The sequence below is a fragment of the Hippocampus zosterae genome, chromosome 2, assembly GCF_025434085.1.
Source record: "Hippocampus zosterae strain Florida chromosome 2, ASM2543408v3, whole genome shotgun sequence".
NCBI lineage: Eukaryota > Metazoa > Chordata > Actinopteri > Syngnathiformes > Syngnathidae > Hippocampus > Hippocampus zosterae.
The window spans coordinates 29,436,607-29,451,426 of NC_067452.1; the positions used below are offsets into that span (position 1 = coordinate 29,436,607).

At 44.6% G+C, this 14,820-nt stretch overlaps 3 protein-coding genes across 4 annotated transcripts in view; 1 reads left to right on the forward strand and 2 right to left on the reverse strand.

Annotated features, from left to right (window-relative positions):
• Nucleotides 1-10,097, forward strand: part of itga5 (integrin, alpha 5 (fibronectin receptor, alpha polypeptide)) — a 47,708-nt gene extending 37,611 nt beyond the window's left edge. Inside the window, exons 22-30 of the mRNA XM_052059408.1 lie at nt 61-140; nt 227-307; nt 421-526; nt 2,874-3,032; nt 3,448-3,555; nt 6,620-6,733; nt 6,905-7,006; nt 7,103-7,225; nt 7,304-10,097. Coding sequence (XP_051915368.1) covers nt 61-140; nt 227-307; nt 421-526; nt 2,874-3,032; nt 3,448-3,555; nt 6,620-6,733; nt 6,905-7,006; nt 7,103-7,225; nt 7,304-7,387 — 957 coding nt within the window. The 3' untranslated portion in view covers nt 7,388-10,097. The remainder of the gene's footprint in view (nt 1-60; nt 141-226; nt 308-420; nt 527-2,873; nt 3,033-3,447; nt 3,556-6,619; nt 6,734-6,904; nt 7,007-7,102; nt 7,226-7,303) is intronic.
• pofut1 (protein O-fucosyltransferase 1) overlaps nt 5,012-14,820 on the reverse strand; it is a 404,965-nt gene continuing 395,156 nt past the window's right edge. Inside the window, exon 8 of the transcript XR_007961526.1 lies at nt 5,012-5,023. The gene's annotated coding sequence lies outside the window, so the exon portion shown is untranslated. The remainder of the gene's footprint in view (nt 5,024-14,820) is intronic.
• rapgef3 (Rap guanine nucleotide exchange factor (GEF) 3) overlaps nt 10,128-14,820 on the reverse strand; it is a 30,958-nt gene continuing 26,265 nt past the window's right edge. For both annotated transcript variants that reach the window (XM_052059429.1, XM_052059430.1), the window contains 12 exons: nt 14,029-14,104; nt 13,741-13,878; nt 13,558-13,655; nt 13,149-13,274; nt 12,799-12,980; nt 12,459-12,549; nt 12,321-12,371; nt 11,957-12,044; nt 11,802-11,866; nt 11,673-11,727; nt 11,483-11,554; nt 10,128-10,607 (listed from right to left, as the gene is read on the reverse strand). In XM_052059429.1, the coding sequence (XP_051915389.1) occupies nt 10,489-10,607; nt 11,483-11,554; nt 11,673-11,727; nt 11,802-11,866; nt 11,957-12,044; nt 12,321-12,371; nt 12,459-12,549; nt 12,799-12,980; nt 13,149-13,274; nt 13,558-13,655; nt 13,741-13,878; nt 14,029-14,104 (1,161 nt within the window). In that variant the 3' untranslated portion in view covers nt 10,128-10,488. The remainder of the gene's footprint in view (nt 10,608-11,482; nt 11,555-11,672; nt 11,728-11,801; nt 11,867-11,956; nt 12,045-12,320; nt 12,372-12,458; nt 12,550-12,798; nt 12,981-13,148; nt 13,275-13,557; nt 13,656-13,740; nt 13,879-14,028; nt 14,105-14,820) is intronic.

Here is a 14,820-nt window from a genome sequence, read left to right on the forward strand (position 1 = left end):
TTTAATGTTCATATCCTGTAAGCGAGGTTTTATGGTGCTGATGATGAATGTTCTCCTCAGCTTTGGGCTGGTCTTCGTTTCACGGTGCCTCGACTGAAAGACACGCACAAAACGGTCCAATTTGAACTGCAGATTCGCAGGTATTACGCCGACAGAGGTCCAAAATGTCATCTTCCGGTCCTGAAGTGAGGTCAGTTGACAGCAATCTCTTTCTTGGCGTCCGCAGTAAGAACGAGAACAACTCCCACAGCGAGGTGGTGCCTTACAAGGTAGAGGTGGTTGTCCACGCTGAGATCATCCTTCAAGGGTGAGGAGGAGTCCTTGGGCCTCCAGTTTTTGGTGCCTGACCAAACATGTTCTCACTCCCACCTTCTCTTTCTCTCGCTGTCTGTTTTTTTTCCCTTTTTTTTTTTTTTTAAGGGTGTCTCGTCCAGATAAGGTTTTCTTCCCACCGGCCAACTGGAAGGTGACCAAGAACTACGAAATGGAACAGGAAGTGGGACCAGCGGTGGAACACATCTATGAGGTAAGCACTTTTTTTCCCCCACTTCCCACCTCCTTGCGTCACATCCAGACACGCCTGTTTGCTCTCTTTCTAGTCGTCCTTTCCTTTTCCTTCGAAGCTTGTTTCGCTGAGCAGAAATATTCATTCATTCATTCATTCATTCATTCATCTTCCGAGCCGCTTGATCCTCACTAGGGTCGCGGGGGGTGCTGGAGCCTATCTCAGCTGTCTCCGGGCAGTAGGCGGGGGACACCCTGAATCAGTTGCCAGCCAATCGCAGGGCACACAGAGACGAACAACCATTCACACTCACACTCACACCTAGGGACAATTTAGAGTGTTCAATCAGCCTGCCACACATGTTTTTGGAATGTGGGAGGAAACCGGAGCACCCGGAGAAAACCCACGCAGGCCCGGGGAGAACATGCAAACTCCACACAGGGAGGCCGGAGCTGGAATCGAACCCGGTACCTCTGCACTGTGAAGCCGACGCGCTAACCTGAGCAGAAATAAACGACAAAAAAAATTGATTGGATATAAGTTGGGTTCTCCAGGATTTTTTTTTTTCTCAAACGCGCCGTGTACATAATTTTTGCAAGCATAGCTCATACTAGGTGGCACATGCTAGTTTTTTTGAGGATGCTTTACTGGATTTCACAAGGTGGGTCAGGAAAGTTCCAGAACTGCCGTCGCAAACGAAATTTTTCCAAGTACAACTCCAAGTTTTCCACTTGAAAGTAATCCCCACTGGAGTCGAATGCATTTTTATGCACTCTGGGATGGATTCCTCCGGGAACCTTGCAGCTCCGTCATCACAGCTGTCTCATTGTTATCTGCCTCTTCAAAATCAATCCCCTCTCTGAACTTGGGAAAGAGGCCCAAAAAAAAAAATCACACAGAGCCAGGTGGGCTGAGTATGTAACTTGCTCCAGCTTGGTAACGTTGTTCTTGGCCAGGGACTGTTAGATGCTGAAGGCACTGTGAGCATGTTCTCATGGTGAAGCAGCCACGAGTTGTCCTGCCACCATTCTCTCATCTCGTTGCACACTGATCGAAACAAACGCAGCAGCATCCCGCTTGACGACGGGCTGGTTGATCGTCTTGTTCACAGTGAAATCGAGGATGAAATATGTCTTATGTGAGTTCGGAGACTTTTGCAACACCGATCAGATCGCTTCCAATCATCAGTCTATCGGCTCTTTGTGATTTAGAAGGGTTTGAGGAATTACAGAAAAAGAAATAATTAGGGCGTGGCGACTCTTAGTGGACTGTGGAAAAGTTGACTACACTTCATTTAGTTCATTTATCAGTGCTATGATGACATCAGATTTCTTTTCCTTTTTGATAACCTCCAGGTCATCAAAGCTGGTGGTGACCCAAGATGCAACACTGCACTGTACTATGAGCTTAACCCTGGAGAACTCACGGGGTCAAATTTGGCCCCTATAAATTCTGCTACTCAAATGCTGCCCTTTAATCCCTAAGGGTCAGAATTGGCCCTAATCCCAAATTAGGATTAAAGCATTGAATATTTGAAAAAAAAACATCGATTTTAAGATAAGATAAGATATCCTTTATTTGTCCCACAATGGGGAAATTTACAGCCTCCAGCAGCAAGAATGTATGTAGAAAGAAGAAGAGAAAAAAAAAAACAACAACAAACATCTTTCAATTAAATACAATATGAACACAAATGGATAAATCGCAGTACTATTTACAATTTTCCTTCACATCATTTAATTATTATTATTATTATGATTGTTATTTTTTATTCATCAGCCTGACAGCAGTCGGTAGGAACGAGCGTCGGTATCTCTCCTTCTTGCAGCGCGGGTGTAACAGTTTCTGGCTGAAGGAGCTACCAAGTGCTGTCAGGGCGGGCTGGAGGGGGTGGGAGGGACTGGCCATCATAGCTTTTAGCTTAGTTAGCATCCTTCTGTTGCCCACCTCCTCCAGAGTGTCAAGGGGGCAACCCAGGACAGAACTGGCCTTCCTGACCAGTCGCTCCAGTCTCTTTCTGTCCCGGGCCGAGATGCTGCCTGACCAGCAGACAATGCCATAATAGATGGCCGAGGCCACCACCGAGTTATAGAACGTCTTAAGGAGTGACCCCTGAACCCCAAACAATGTCTCCTTGAATAAGACTAACCCATTAATGTGAACGCTTCCAACCCTTTTTTTTCCTGTCCTCCTCGGGGTTGAGAACACGGGATGTTGTATATTTGTCAACTTTGGTGTTCAGTGAACATATAGCAGTCATTTAATGTATAATTCATCATTTTCCAAAGAAGAAAAAGGATCTTGGGTTCTCCAGGATTAAATTCCTGTTGCTCTTGTTGTTGACACTGTCCTGGGTGTTGTTTTCCAGCTGGTGAACAATGGGCCCAGTCGGATCAGCCACACCCTGCTGGAGCTGCGCTGCCCCCTCGCCGCCCAGCGCCACAATCTGCTTTACCCGCTGGAGTTCTCCACCGAGGGCCCCGTCAACTGCACCTCTGACAGCAACATGAATCGCCTCCAGCTCAGAGTGAGTGCAAGCCACACAGATGCACATCTGCTCAGAATGTGCCCTATCAGGGCCTCGCGCAACTTTTTAAGACCTCCTGCTGATTGCCGGCGGGTTGTATGATTAAGTGCCCACCGGTCTGCCAGCCCCACCCAGGACGCTCACCCTACCAGCGCTTTGATGAACCACCTCAGTGGCAGTAAACTCACTCATCACTGACAACCGGCGGTGTGTGCCCTCCCTGCAAATATAAGGGAGTTGTTGGTGTTTACAGATGTTGGGCAGAGCTCATCATCTGCGTCTTGTTTTGGGGAGAGCCGGCTACGCATCCATGCGTTTGATTAATGGCACGATGACATCGGGGCGTTCCGAGCGGGAGACCGGGGTGGCGTCAGGTCACCGTGGCAAATGTGTAATGCTTGTCTCTTCCTTGCAGCTCAAAGACACGGCAACAGAACCGCCTCATCTAGCTCTGAAGTCCCATGAACACCGCGTGGAAAGGCGGGATGCGCACAGGAACTCGCTCGCGCACTTGACAAACCTGGTAAGATGGCCCTACCTTCTCTGACAGGGTCTGACATGAAACCTGTTGGGCCACTACGGGCTAAGTTGTGGTGGCACTACCAATACTAGCATTGGCCCTGATTTACAATACTAAAAACTAAGTTCATAATTATATACGTAGGCCTACATGTGGATGAAATAAAATGGACTCAAGTACAGGAGATCAAGGCAGCGGATTTCGTGCAGTACGAGTGGTACACTCCAAACTGGTTGCCAACCAATCAGAGGGCACACACAGACACACAACCATTCGCACTCACAATCACACCTAGGGACAATTTAGAGTGTTCCGATAACCTGTCATGAATGTTTTTGGAATGTGAGAGAAAACCCACGCAGGCACAGGGAGGATATGCAAACTCCACACAGGAAGGCCAGAGACAGAATTGAACCCTGCACCTGTGCACTGTGAGGCGGACGTGCTAACCAGTTGAACGCCGTGCCGCAAATATAGAATAGTCAACATAAAAAAAAAAAGTAAGAACGTGTTGATTTCAACAGAATTATTGATGAAAATTGTACTGGTGGCCTGGTCGGGTCAGCAAAAGTGAACTGTGGGTGGCCCAACACTGTCAGATGGCGGCCCCGGGCCATCAGGCCATCGTTAATGTCAAACTATGTCGAAATTAAGTCATAGCCCTTAATGACAGAAAGGTCTCAAAGGGATCCACATGCCTGCAGTTGACAAATATACAACATCCCGTGTTCTCAACCCCGAGGAGGACAAGAAAAAAAAGGGTTGGAAGCGTTCACATTAATGGGTTAGTCTTATTCAAGGAGACATTGTGCAATGCAATGGAAAACTGTTCCTGGGTATTTTAACATGTCTGTATATGTTTATATTGCTGGGCCAATGGTGGTAAAAAGGACTTATTGTCAGATTTGTCCTGTTGTCGTAACTAATAACCGTCTCAAGATGAAGGCCCCATACTCATATAGTTCTGGGTGCATACAGCCACCATTGATGGCGTCAGCTGCACGTTTCCATCTGTGGATGCCTGCCTCAAGTAAAGACATTTTTGTATGTGCGTTTGTGTGTGAGTGTATACATATGTATGTGTGTATGTACAGTCTGGCTTCGTAAACAATGCCTATCCAGAATGTCCGCATGCGATGTTCAACCTTCGATGCATCTTTGTCTCTCTCAAGAAACCATGTTGTTATTGAAAGTTCAGAAAAGGATGTGTCCTCTTTCAGAAGCTCACACTTGAATTCCAGAATTGGTCACAGAGTTGAAGACATTTTTTGTTTTCTTCTTTGCACAAAATTTATTGACGGTGGTCAGGTCAAGGAAGACATATTTTCAACAGTTTTGTTTTATTTTCAAGAATCAGTCAAAGCCCAACAGTGGGAACCACCATTCAATTCAATTCTTCAACCGCGTTGTCTCCTGCTGTTCTTTTTAATGACGTTTGGGGTACAACTTTTACATTGGCGGCCTTCACATCCTTATAACAGAAGCCCGCAAGCGAGGAGATGTTCATGCTCTTCCCATAGATCTCTAGTTTTTTTGGGGGGGAGGATGGGAGGCCCGCTTGCCGTTGGCACCGAGGAGGTTTGGGCGGGAGGATGTGGCTCGATAGCCCGCCTGTCTGTTTGATTAGCTTGAATAAGTCTGTCTCACTTTGAGTCTCCTCCTGCTGTGTTTACCCTTGTCAGCCAAAGAGCTCCTGCCGGAAAACCGCAGAAATCTTTGCTTCTGGGGGTGGTCTGCCTCCATTGCATGGGGCCCACGTGTTGGGTACTAAGCTGATTTGCGGGAGCCTCATTAGACAATCTTGAGGCGAAATAGACTGGTTGGGCAGCAATGTAAAAAGGTTTCTTTTTTCTCCCCCCCACCCCCCTTTTTTTTTACAGTCAGATGACATTCCTTCCGATCTAATTTGAAGCAGGCATGGATAAGTGTTCTTAACATTGGACTCTCTTGTATTTATTTGACCTGCGGCATTAACATTTATTTTACATGACTATTTTTTTTCTTAAAATTCTCTCTCGTGTGTTCTTCAATCTGTCAGCAGACAGAACAATTTTGTAGGTGGCCTTGAATTTACAGTGAGTTTACAGTCGTTGGCCGAACAAAATGAATTCCAGGGTGCTCGTTGACAGCTGATTTGTTGTGATGATTTTTTTTCCTGATGATTTGAGACATACGTAGAAATCGGTTCCAGGCTCAAATAGTCGCTTTTGACTGTTTTATCAACTGCGCATGTAATGTAAGTCTTAACTTCACACAGCTCTGTTTTAAAAATGTTTTAACTGACATAAAAAAAAAAAAAGAAAAAGTTGACCACTATTATTAGGGGGGGAAAAACCAATGAAACACCCCTTCGTTGAGGCTACATTTCGAGTTTTGTAAAACCGTGACTTGACTTTAGAGGCAAACTCAAGACAGTAAAGTGGCCTTTAACTTTAGAGGTTCCACAAATCATCGCCAACTACTGGTTTCGTATGCATATCAAAGTGCTTTAGTTGTTGCAGGTCTTTGAGAACACTGCCCTAATATGTAAAACCTTTCAAAAATGCAAATTGCAGCCCAACACGTAGCATATCTGCCTCACGGTTCAATATTGAACCATTTGTGGTGCAGGTTTCGCCCTTGCTTATGTAGCTTCCTCTCGCATTCCAAAAACATGCTGTTAAACTCGTTGATCAGTCTAAACTGTCCATTGATGTGTGCGTGAATGCTTGTTTGTTTGCCTCTTGCCCAATGTATGTTCAGATGCGCTCCAGCATCATCTATGACCTATTGTAGACGTTCCACGTTATTATGACAATTTGGTTTTAATCGTCAATGCAAATGGCACTCAGCATAAAATTCAAGTCATCGACTGTTAGAGAATAATTTGAATGTTTTCAAGCAAACCTCCCAATGAGAACTCTCTCTCTATATATATAATTTTTATTTCGTGAATTTGCAGCATTTGGAGGTTGTCATTTGCTGCAATCAAAAAGCGCTACATAATTTGTATCTACTGCGCAATAGTGTCAACTCGGAGTCAAACAAAATACATCTAATCGCCACGCATCGCCTGTATTTTGTGTAGTCCTGCTCCAGTGTGGACTGCTGGGCCCTACAGTGCCAAGTGGGTCTCCTGGAGAAAGGGACCACGGCCATCCTCAAAGTGCGCTCCCGCGTCTGGGCCGAGACCTTCATGGAGGTTAGTGGAGCTTTTTCTTTTTCTCCTTATATTGTCTCAGACGAACCCTCACACATGTCTGACCCATTACACAAAGATTGTGGATCGCAAAAAGGGGGCGGGGTGACTTTGTCTCTGTCTCCACCTGTCGTTGGATAGTAATATTGCATCCACCTTCTGTTTCCCCTGCAGAGAGCATATAAGCAATTTGTGCTTGAGTGTCTGGCCAGATACAGTGTGAAGACCATGCCCTACGCCATTCTGCCCAAACATGTGCCCAGTGGACACAAAAAGGTATGTAAGATGTTTATTCTGCACTGGATGGCACCATGCAAAAGCCAGACTATCCTTGAGCGAAATCGGCCCTAAACGTGCTCATATGGTCCTCAGGTGGTGACGCCGGTGGTGTGGAACAAGCCTGACATTGAGAACTCAGTCCCCCTCTGGATCATCATCTTGGCCATTCTGGCGGGTTTGCTGCTTCTGGCCTTGCTCATTTTCGTTCTGTACAAGGTCAGTGACACTGTGGAGATGAAAAGAACCTCTTCCAGGTCTGTCATCACTGAACTGTTGCTCCATGTCGTTCCGCAGTTCGGCTTCTTCAAGAGAACCCTCCCGTACGGCACCGCCATGGAGAAAGCCCAACTCAAACCGCAGGCTGCCTCGGAGGCCTGAGCGGCCCACGCGAGGCTCCCGCTAGCAGGGCCGCAGAACCACAGAACCAGGCCACATGGTTGCAAGGGAGACACGCGAAGGAGGAGGACAAAGGAGCAAAGAAACGAGACCACTGGAGCTACAAGACTGGCCAGAGGACAATTCCAGACGTACTCTCAAACCAAATGAATGTTTTGTTTCATTTTGTATTTATGTTTGTTGGCAGGTTGGTTGGCAGGATAGATCATTGAGATCGACTCTTAGATGTAGCTGACCTGTCCTTGATGCTCCCAGGATTGTCCCAAATGCATGCTGGATAATGTCTCCAGCACCCGGGACAGGTTAAGCGGGTATAGACAACCGCCAGGGCGGACGTTTCGAGTCCGTCCGTGGCGACGATCTCTCTGCCTCAGGTCGGAGGACGGTGCTGCATTGAGTTGTTTTTGCACTCCAAAGAAAATCTACTGATTCACTTCCAAAGATGCCAAAGACTGACTTGCGCTCCATACGAGTTCTCGAGTTGCCTGCTACTGATCGCTTTGCTCGAACACCGGAATCCTCTGAATAGCTCGAGATGAGACTGGAACTGGACGACCTTGAAGCCTTGCTTTAAAAGTTCCACCAGAGAACGTTTTTGTACGCTGAAAAGTCACGATGCCTCGAACCAGAGCCCTGTACCTGACAATCAGCAGCATTGTAGCCTAGACCGGGGGTTCATGTCAGGAACGGGCGTCACTATTTCTGCAAGTGTGAAGGAGCCTGTTTTCAGCTTGGCGTTACTGTGACATATTCTATTTATGACCCTTTTGACTAAAAAAGAAAGAAAAAAAATCAGCCCACTACCAAAAGACTGCATGACTGAACTTGATCAAAACAATCGTTGAGATTTTTTTTATTTTTTTGTATTTAATTTTAATCTTGCTCCTTGGACTTTGACATGCAAATACTTTCTGACTTTTGAGTGTGATATTGGACATGCATTTGTGTGAATGGTATATTTATGAATGTTAGTTTTATTGGATGAACTCCTCCAGCGTTCCCACCGATAAGTCCTGGTTAGCCATTTATTGTTGATGTTGACTTTCCACCCTGACGGCAAACATGTCGGCGCCATCCACATTTTACTATCAAAGCCTTGATACAAAAAATAAATAAATTAGGGTCCAAATATAGATATTGTCAAACGGTTGCAGATATATCACGATGTTGTCAAAATGTTCCAAATAATCATTCGGTCAATGTGGAGTCAACATGACACTATTGTCACTGATGTCAAAATATCACAATACAATCGCCATTCATATCAAATTGCAATTGATGTACAGGCATCATGATATTCTTGTTACTGAGGGAGAAGTATTGCGATACTATTGTCATTCCGATTCTAATGTCATCAAATGTTTGGCCTCTTCAAAACAATCTATATACTTACTAAGCTGTGACTCCATGGGGTCTAACCTAAACGTGTTGCTATCTTTCTGTGGGTGACTCCACCGTCCTAAGTAGTTTCAATTGGTTAAGTGTGCAAGGGTGCGGCTAGATAGGAAGATGCAGAATCAGGAGAAAGATCACAGCAACACAACCAAGCTCAAGCCACCAATCTACTTATGTGCCAAAGTGTGAAAGTATTAATATTGTCATTGAGTTGAAGCATTGTGACACGATTGGCACGATGGTCCAATTATATCATTGGCTTTTTTTTGTAGGAATATTGTCATGCATCCATCCGTGATCTGAACCGCTTTATCTTCACGAGGGTCGCGGGTGTGCCGGGCTACCCAAAATCTGTGTCAAAAAACAGCGGTGTAACCCACTGAGCCACATCGACCGTATTGTCACTATGATCCAATTATATGATCAGTCATTGAGTTAGAAAAATCGCAATGCTGTCGTCAATTATGTAAGTTTTTCGACGCTATTGTTAGTGATGTAAAGGTATCGCAATACTCTTGTCATCAGTGGAGAAGTATTGTGATATCATACTGTCATCACAAAGGGGCCAACCAGGCACTGGCAATATTTATATTCACACCTTTTTTTTCCAAGTCATTGTTTTTATGAGTTATAATTATGACAAGCCAGAGCTTTGAGATGCGATCTAAAGTACCGGTAAGTTTTGTTTGTGATAAGCACATGCCATTGTTCAGGTTCGTCTTTTGTTTTGAGTCCACGCTTTTTTTGAATGGATTTGTCACCACTTTGTTGCACGGATGCCGAACACCAATCTCGGAGAGCTGACGTGGTGATGACTACGCCGTGTGGTTGCATCTGTTCAAACATGATTGTTTCACTAAACAAGTGATTCACGTTTGTTTGCCTCATTCGACATCCGCCCCTCGTGTATAGAATAGCGATTTCAAATGGAGTACAAAACTCTTCCGAATATCAAGCCATTATTTATAAGAACAGGGCATCACCTCCAGAGTCCCCCTGTGGTTACATCATGTGAAGGCACTGCACCCCTCACCCCCTTTATTTTATTTTCAATTGTTGGCACGTCCCAGCCTTCTTTCTTTCTCTTCAAAAAAAAAAAAAGTTGTACATATTTATAACTGGTAGAGTAATTCCGAATCCAAATGGTAACTGATGAATTTTCTCACCCCATATTGGGGATTTGTGTTTGATTGTTAGAGGGGGAGGAGGGTGTCTCAGAGGTCAATTTGTTCCAAATTCTTGCATTTCTAACTTGTATGATTTGTATTTTAAATAAACTTGTTTCCCTTTTTAACAACTCCCCGGTGATTTCACCAAATGCACATCATTGGGAAAAAATAATTTATTAAGAAAAACAAATGTATGAAATATACGCCTATACATGTACTGATTTATAAAACATTTGTGCACAAACGACTAACCGAATAGTGAAAGGCTGAATGTGTTCCTCCGGTGTTGAAATTGTGCTTGACTGTACTGTACGTGACGTGAGAGAATATACGATAAATAATACAAACACGGCGGCGTGTGGGAAGGCCGTTCAGTTTGATTCTGGTTCAGCACGAAGTAGTTTTCTCTTCCTTGATTTGGTCTCCACGACAACCAGCCTAGCAGCACCTCAAGAGATCGTCGTTGCTCCAACCAGAGCCGAGTATTTGTTCGCAGAGGTTTCGGGTTAGGTGTGGCTGCTAGCATTCGAGTGTCCTCGATAGCTGCGTTAGTTTGCGCTGGCTGTCAATCACATTCAAGTTCTGAATGTAGTGTCGGATGTTGCTGGGATTCCGCAGAGGGAGGGCGTGGTCGGAATCTGCAAAGATGAGAGAACGATGAAGCAAGAGAGTCAATAAGATTGTTCTTAATCTTAGTAGCTGATAAATCTAAAAATTGACGCTGTCAATTGCGGAAATCCCGTTTTCATTTTTCGAGAGAATGTCGCTATGTATCAACAGTTCTTTCGATTGTAAGAGGTGCAAAATGTAAATTTTGAGTGGCACATTGCAATGCTAGCCCATCCAAAAGTATTGTAAATGCCTTTGTTTGTGTTGTATATTGAGACATTTGGCTCTCAGATCAAAATCTGATCAAATCTGATACTAAAGTTCAGAGGTCCAGCTTTTATTTCATGGTAGTCAAAACAGAGGCCCTTTTGTGTGAAGCTACCCACTTTTCAAGTGGGCAAATGTATTAGAACATATGACTGATTGGTGTCCTTCCTTGCTCCGGAGTTGCCTTTTAAAATGCCTGCTTAAACATTAATGTTGTTAGTTTTTTTAATTTTGGGCTTCCCCTGCGAAAACTGCATTGGCTTTTCATCAACCATGAAGACCAGAGAGCTCTCTATGGGACAAAACCAAATCTTTTTGAAGCTGAGAGAAGAGGGAACATTGATCAAAGCTATTGCACACATATGGAGCGTAGCCACAACAATCATTTGGAATGTCCTGAAAAAGAAAGAAACGACTGGTGTACTACTAAGCAACAGACACGGAACTGGTCAGCCAAGGATATCAACAGCAGTTGATGACGGAAACAATGCGAGCGCTGTGACGAAACACCCCGAACCTGCCAACCTCCACAGAGCAGCGGTCACAATATCACAATGAACTGTTCAAAGACGACTAACAGGCAGAAGATTCATCGTGCGATGAAACCATCTGCGCCTAAACGTAATCTCTTACTTACATGTAGATATGCGAGTAGCAGGGCCTTCCAGAAACATTCTATCAGCGAGGCCCCGCTGTGGCGATGAAGGCACTGCGGAGGGAGTACAAACGCGTCAGTTGATGTCATTCGTCACAGTTTTCCGCTACCACCGGATCACAGATTGGTACTGTTTGTCCACATGAAAACTGTCAGCAATATTGACACTAACCATGAGGCTGGCTCCGGCAACGTCGCACCATCTTCACAGTCTTGGCAATCATGCGCTTAAGGAAGAAGATTGAAGTGAGAAAACAAATGTCAGGAACTATACAACTCAGTAAGCACAAGTCTATCTTACCATCTTCTCAAAATTGACCAGTCGGTCCACTAAATTGGGGTTTCCCTCATGGATGAATGTCATGTCTGCCAAAAGACAGAACATGCAAGTCATTTTTCGCCAGTGATGTCAACGCACTGTACCGTTACTGCGCAGCGACGACAACCTTTGGTTACCTTTGAGTATGAGAGGCATGAAGGGAATGTAAGGGGGGCTGAGTTTGGCAACAGCCAGCCTGTAAGCTCGGTGGTTACGAGAAGGATCCTGGGCGCAAAACAACATATTTTGCATTAAGGGGGAGTGGCCACCAGGTGGCACCATTTTTCTTTCGATATTCCGTTTCCGTAGGAGACGTGACTGTGCTTTTTTAAAAACATTTTTGTCCCACGTGCCAATGTTGTTGTTCGGTGATGTGCCACATACACACCAGGTAGTATATCAAGTGAGTCATAGGCATGCCACTGATGGTGGTATTTAGACACCTGGAAACTGTGTTAAATAGTGAAAAAAAAAGCACAATCTATTTTCAGTCCAACCTACCATTAACCTCTCGTAGGCGCAGTAGATTCTTTTCGTCTTTCCGGGTATTCTCTACAAAAAAACAAATCAAGGCTGATGATGAGAAATAATGGTGACATCACGCACACTCAAATGTCACACATGAAGTCGAAGTGTCACCTCCCAGGTCTTATAAAGCCGACGCACGGCGCTGTTGCTCAAACCGAACATCACGGCAAAGAAAGAATTGAGATTCTTCTGCTCTTTTAATCTGAAAGGACATAAAGCGAGTTGGTGAGGAGAAACGTATTTTGAACGTGAACGCTTTCAGTTGTCCGCCTCAGTTTGAGACCTTTCTATTCCGCAGAACAGATAAATGAGGATTTTTTTTTCTCATTTATCAGATTGAAATGCGTGAAAGACACCACAAGAGTTTTTATGCTATTAACAATTAACAACAAACTTCCAAATGAACAGTTGCACAATCATAGTTGCAATTTTTCTTCAGCGAGACTCTTACACCGCGGCAATCTTGACAAACTTCTTGAGCAGGATGGCTCGTTTGACCAGGTCTTCACAGAGGCAGAGCTCGCTCACCACCCAGTACTGGACCTCGTTGAAACGGCGCACAAAGCGCTCCAGGTTGGCCGTTACAGCGCCCGGGAACTTTTGACGGCCAAAAACGTAATGGACAAGCTCTGCCTGGAGGAACAGGAAGAGGATTATCATCCTTGGTGTGGTGATGAAAATACAAGAGGAACCAATCTTCTAAAACAAAAACCAAAAAAACTCAATCCTGCTATCCTGCTATAAAATGCTCTAAGTGGAAATGAACTTTTGCTTTGCACTTGATGGAAAAAAATGACTGACCTCATGCATGGCTGTGAAGAGTTCCCAGTCGTAGTCGGTGAGTTCACTGGCGAGGTCCTTGGAGCACGTGTGTTCAAATGTGTTGGCACTTCCTTGCTCGGGACCCTGCTGTGCTTTCATGGGCGTCTAAGTGAACAGAATCAGAGAGAGAGAGAAGATAGAGGATGAGAGGATGAGGTCGAACCATATAAGATGTGTTTGAAAAGTTTCAGGACTGGCATCTCAACAAAAATACCCCAAATGCCAAATTTTGCCTTGCAATGTACTTAGTAGCACATCGAATAAGTTGCCCCAAATATCAGTCCATGCATAGTTTATGAAAGAAACGAATGTGTGCTCAGACGATGTTTTTTACCAGCAGCTTGTCCAATTACTTTTGCTTTTAAAACCACATTCAAAATATCCTCACCAGTTTTTCGACTTGGCTACTGGTGCAGAGAAAGAGTCTCTCGTTGAGTCCCAGCGCGGTGAACACGCCAGTAGCATCCAATTTTAACTCGACTCTTTCTGTCATGGTGTCAAACGGTAAAGAGTCGGTCAAGGTTTTTACGAGCATAGAAAGAAAAGCAGAAAATGTGTTTGTGATTTGCACCTCCTGCCGAGTTCATCTTGACCAGCACGTGATCTCCTCTGGGTTTGACCAATGACAGGATCACTTCCTGGACGGACATGTTGACCGGCAGCATCAGCGTGAGAGCTTGGTGGTCTGGCGTGTAAATCTCGTACAATACTGCACCCCAGAGCAGAGCGTCATCGCATTACTTTGTTGCTACTACATACGGCCGAGGCGACTTTTCCACATTGTCGGCCAAAACAAGCCTAGTTTGGCTTTGTGAATACGGAATCAGTCTGATTAGATTGGAATGTTTTGATAGCTCACTTTTATCCTGCGCTCTCATTGGCTGTATCCGTCCAACAGGCTCCTCACTCTGAGGAAACCAGTCAAATGAGTTGTTCTGTTGCGACGACATCAGAACAAAATAGCAACAACAGGGAATCAACACATTTGCATCGCCATTGTGCACCTTTGCTTGACTATTTATAAAGATATTCCTCAATTTAGCTAACACAGTGTATGATTTATACCTTATCTTTTTCAGGATGTGAGGCAACCTGACAAGCTGATTTGCATTTTCATTTGGGAATAGTTTATTGCATTAGGTCACACGGTTGCCATCATAAAAGATTTATTCACTGTACCCGAAAATTTAAGTAACATTTGAACTGAGATCAACGAAAAAGGAAACTTTCAAAACAAGAATTATGAAGAAAATGATCATGATGACTGCTTCATTTATACATAGATTTGTTTTTTTAATTTGTAAAACATTGCCCATAGATTCTCATTAAAAGTTGTAAATGAGCATCTTCAATAGAAGAGATTGGACCACATTAAAGGACATCTCTCTTGCGCTTTGAACTGAACACCTTTCCGATCAACTTTATCCTCACAAGGGTCGCGCGGGGGATGCTGGAGCCTATCCCAGCCGTCTTTGGGGGAGTAGGCGGGGGACACCCTGAACCGGTTGCCAGCCAATTGCAGGACACATAGAGACGAACAATCATCCACGCTCACACTCACACCTAGGGACAATTTTGAATGTTCAATCAGTCTGCCATGCAGGTTTTTGGAATGTGGCAGGAAACCGGAGTACCCGGAGAAAGCCCACGC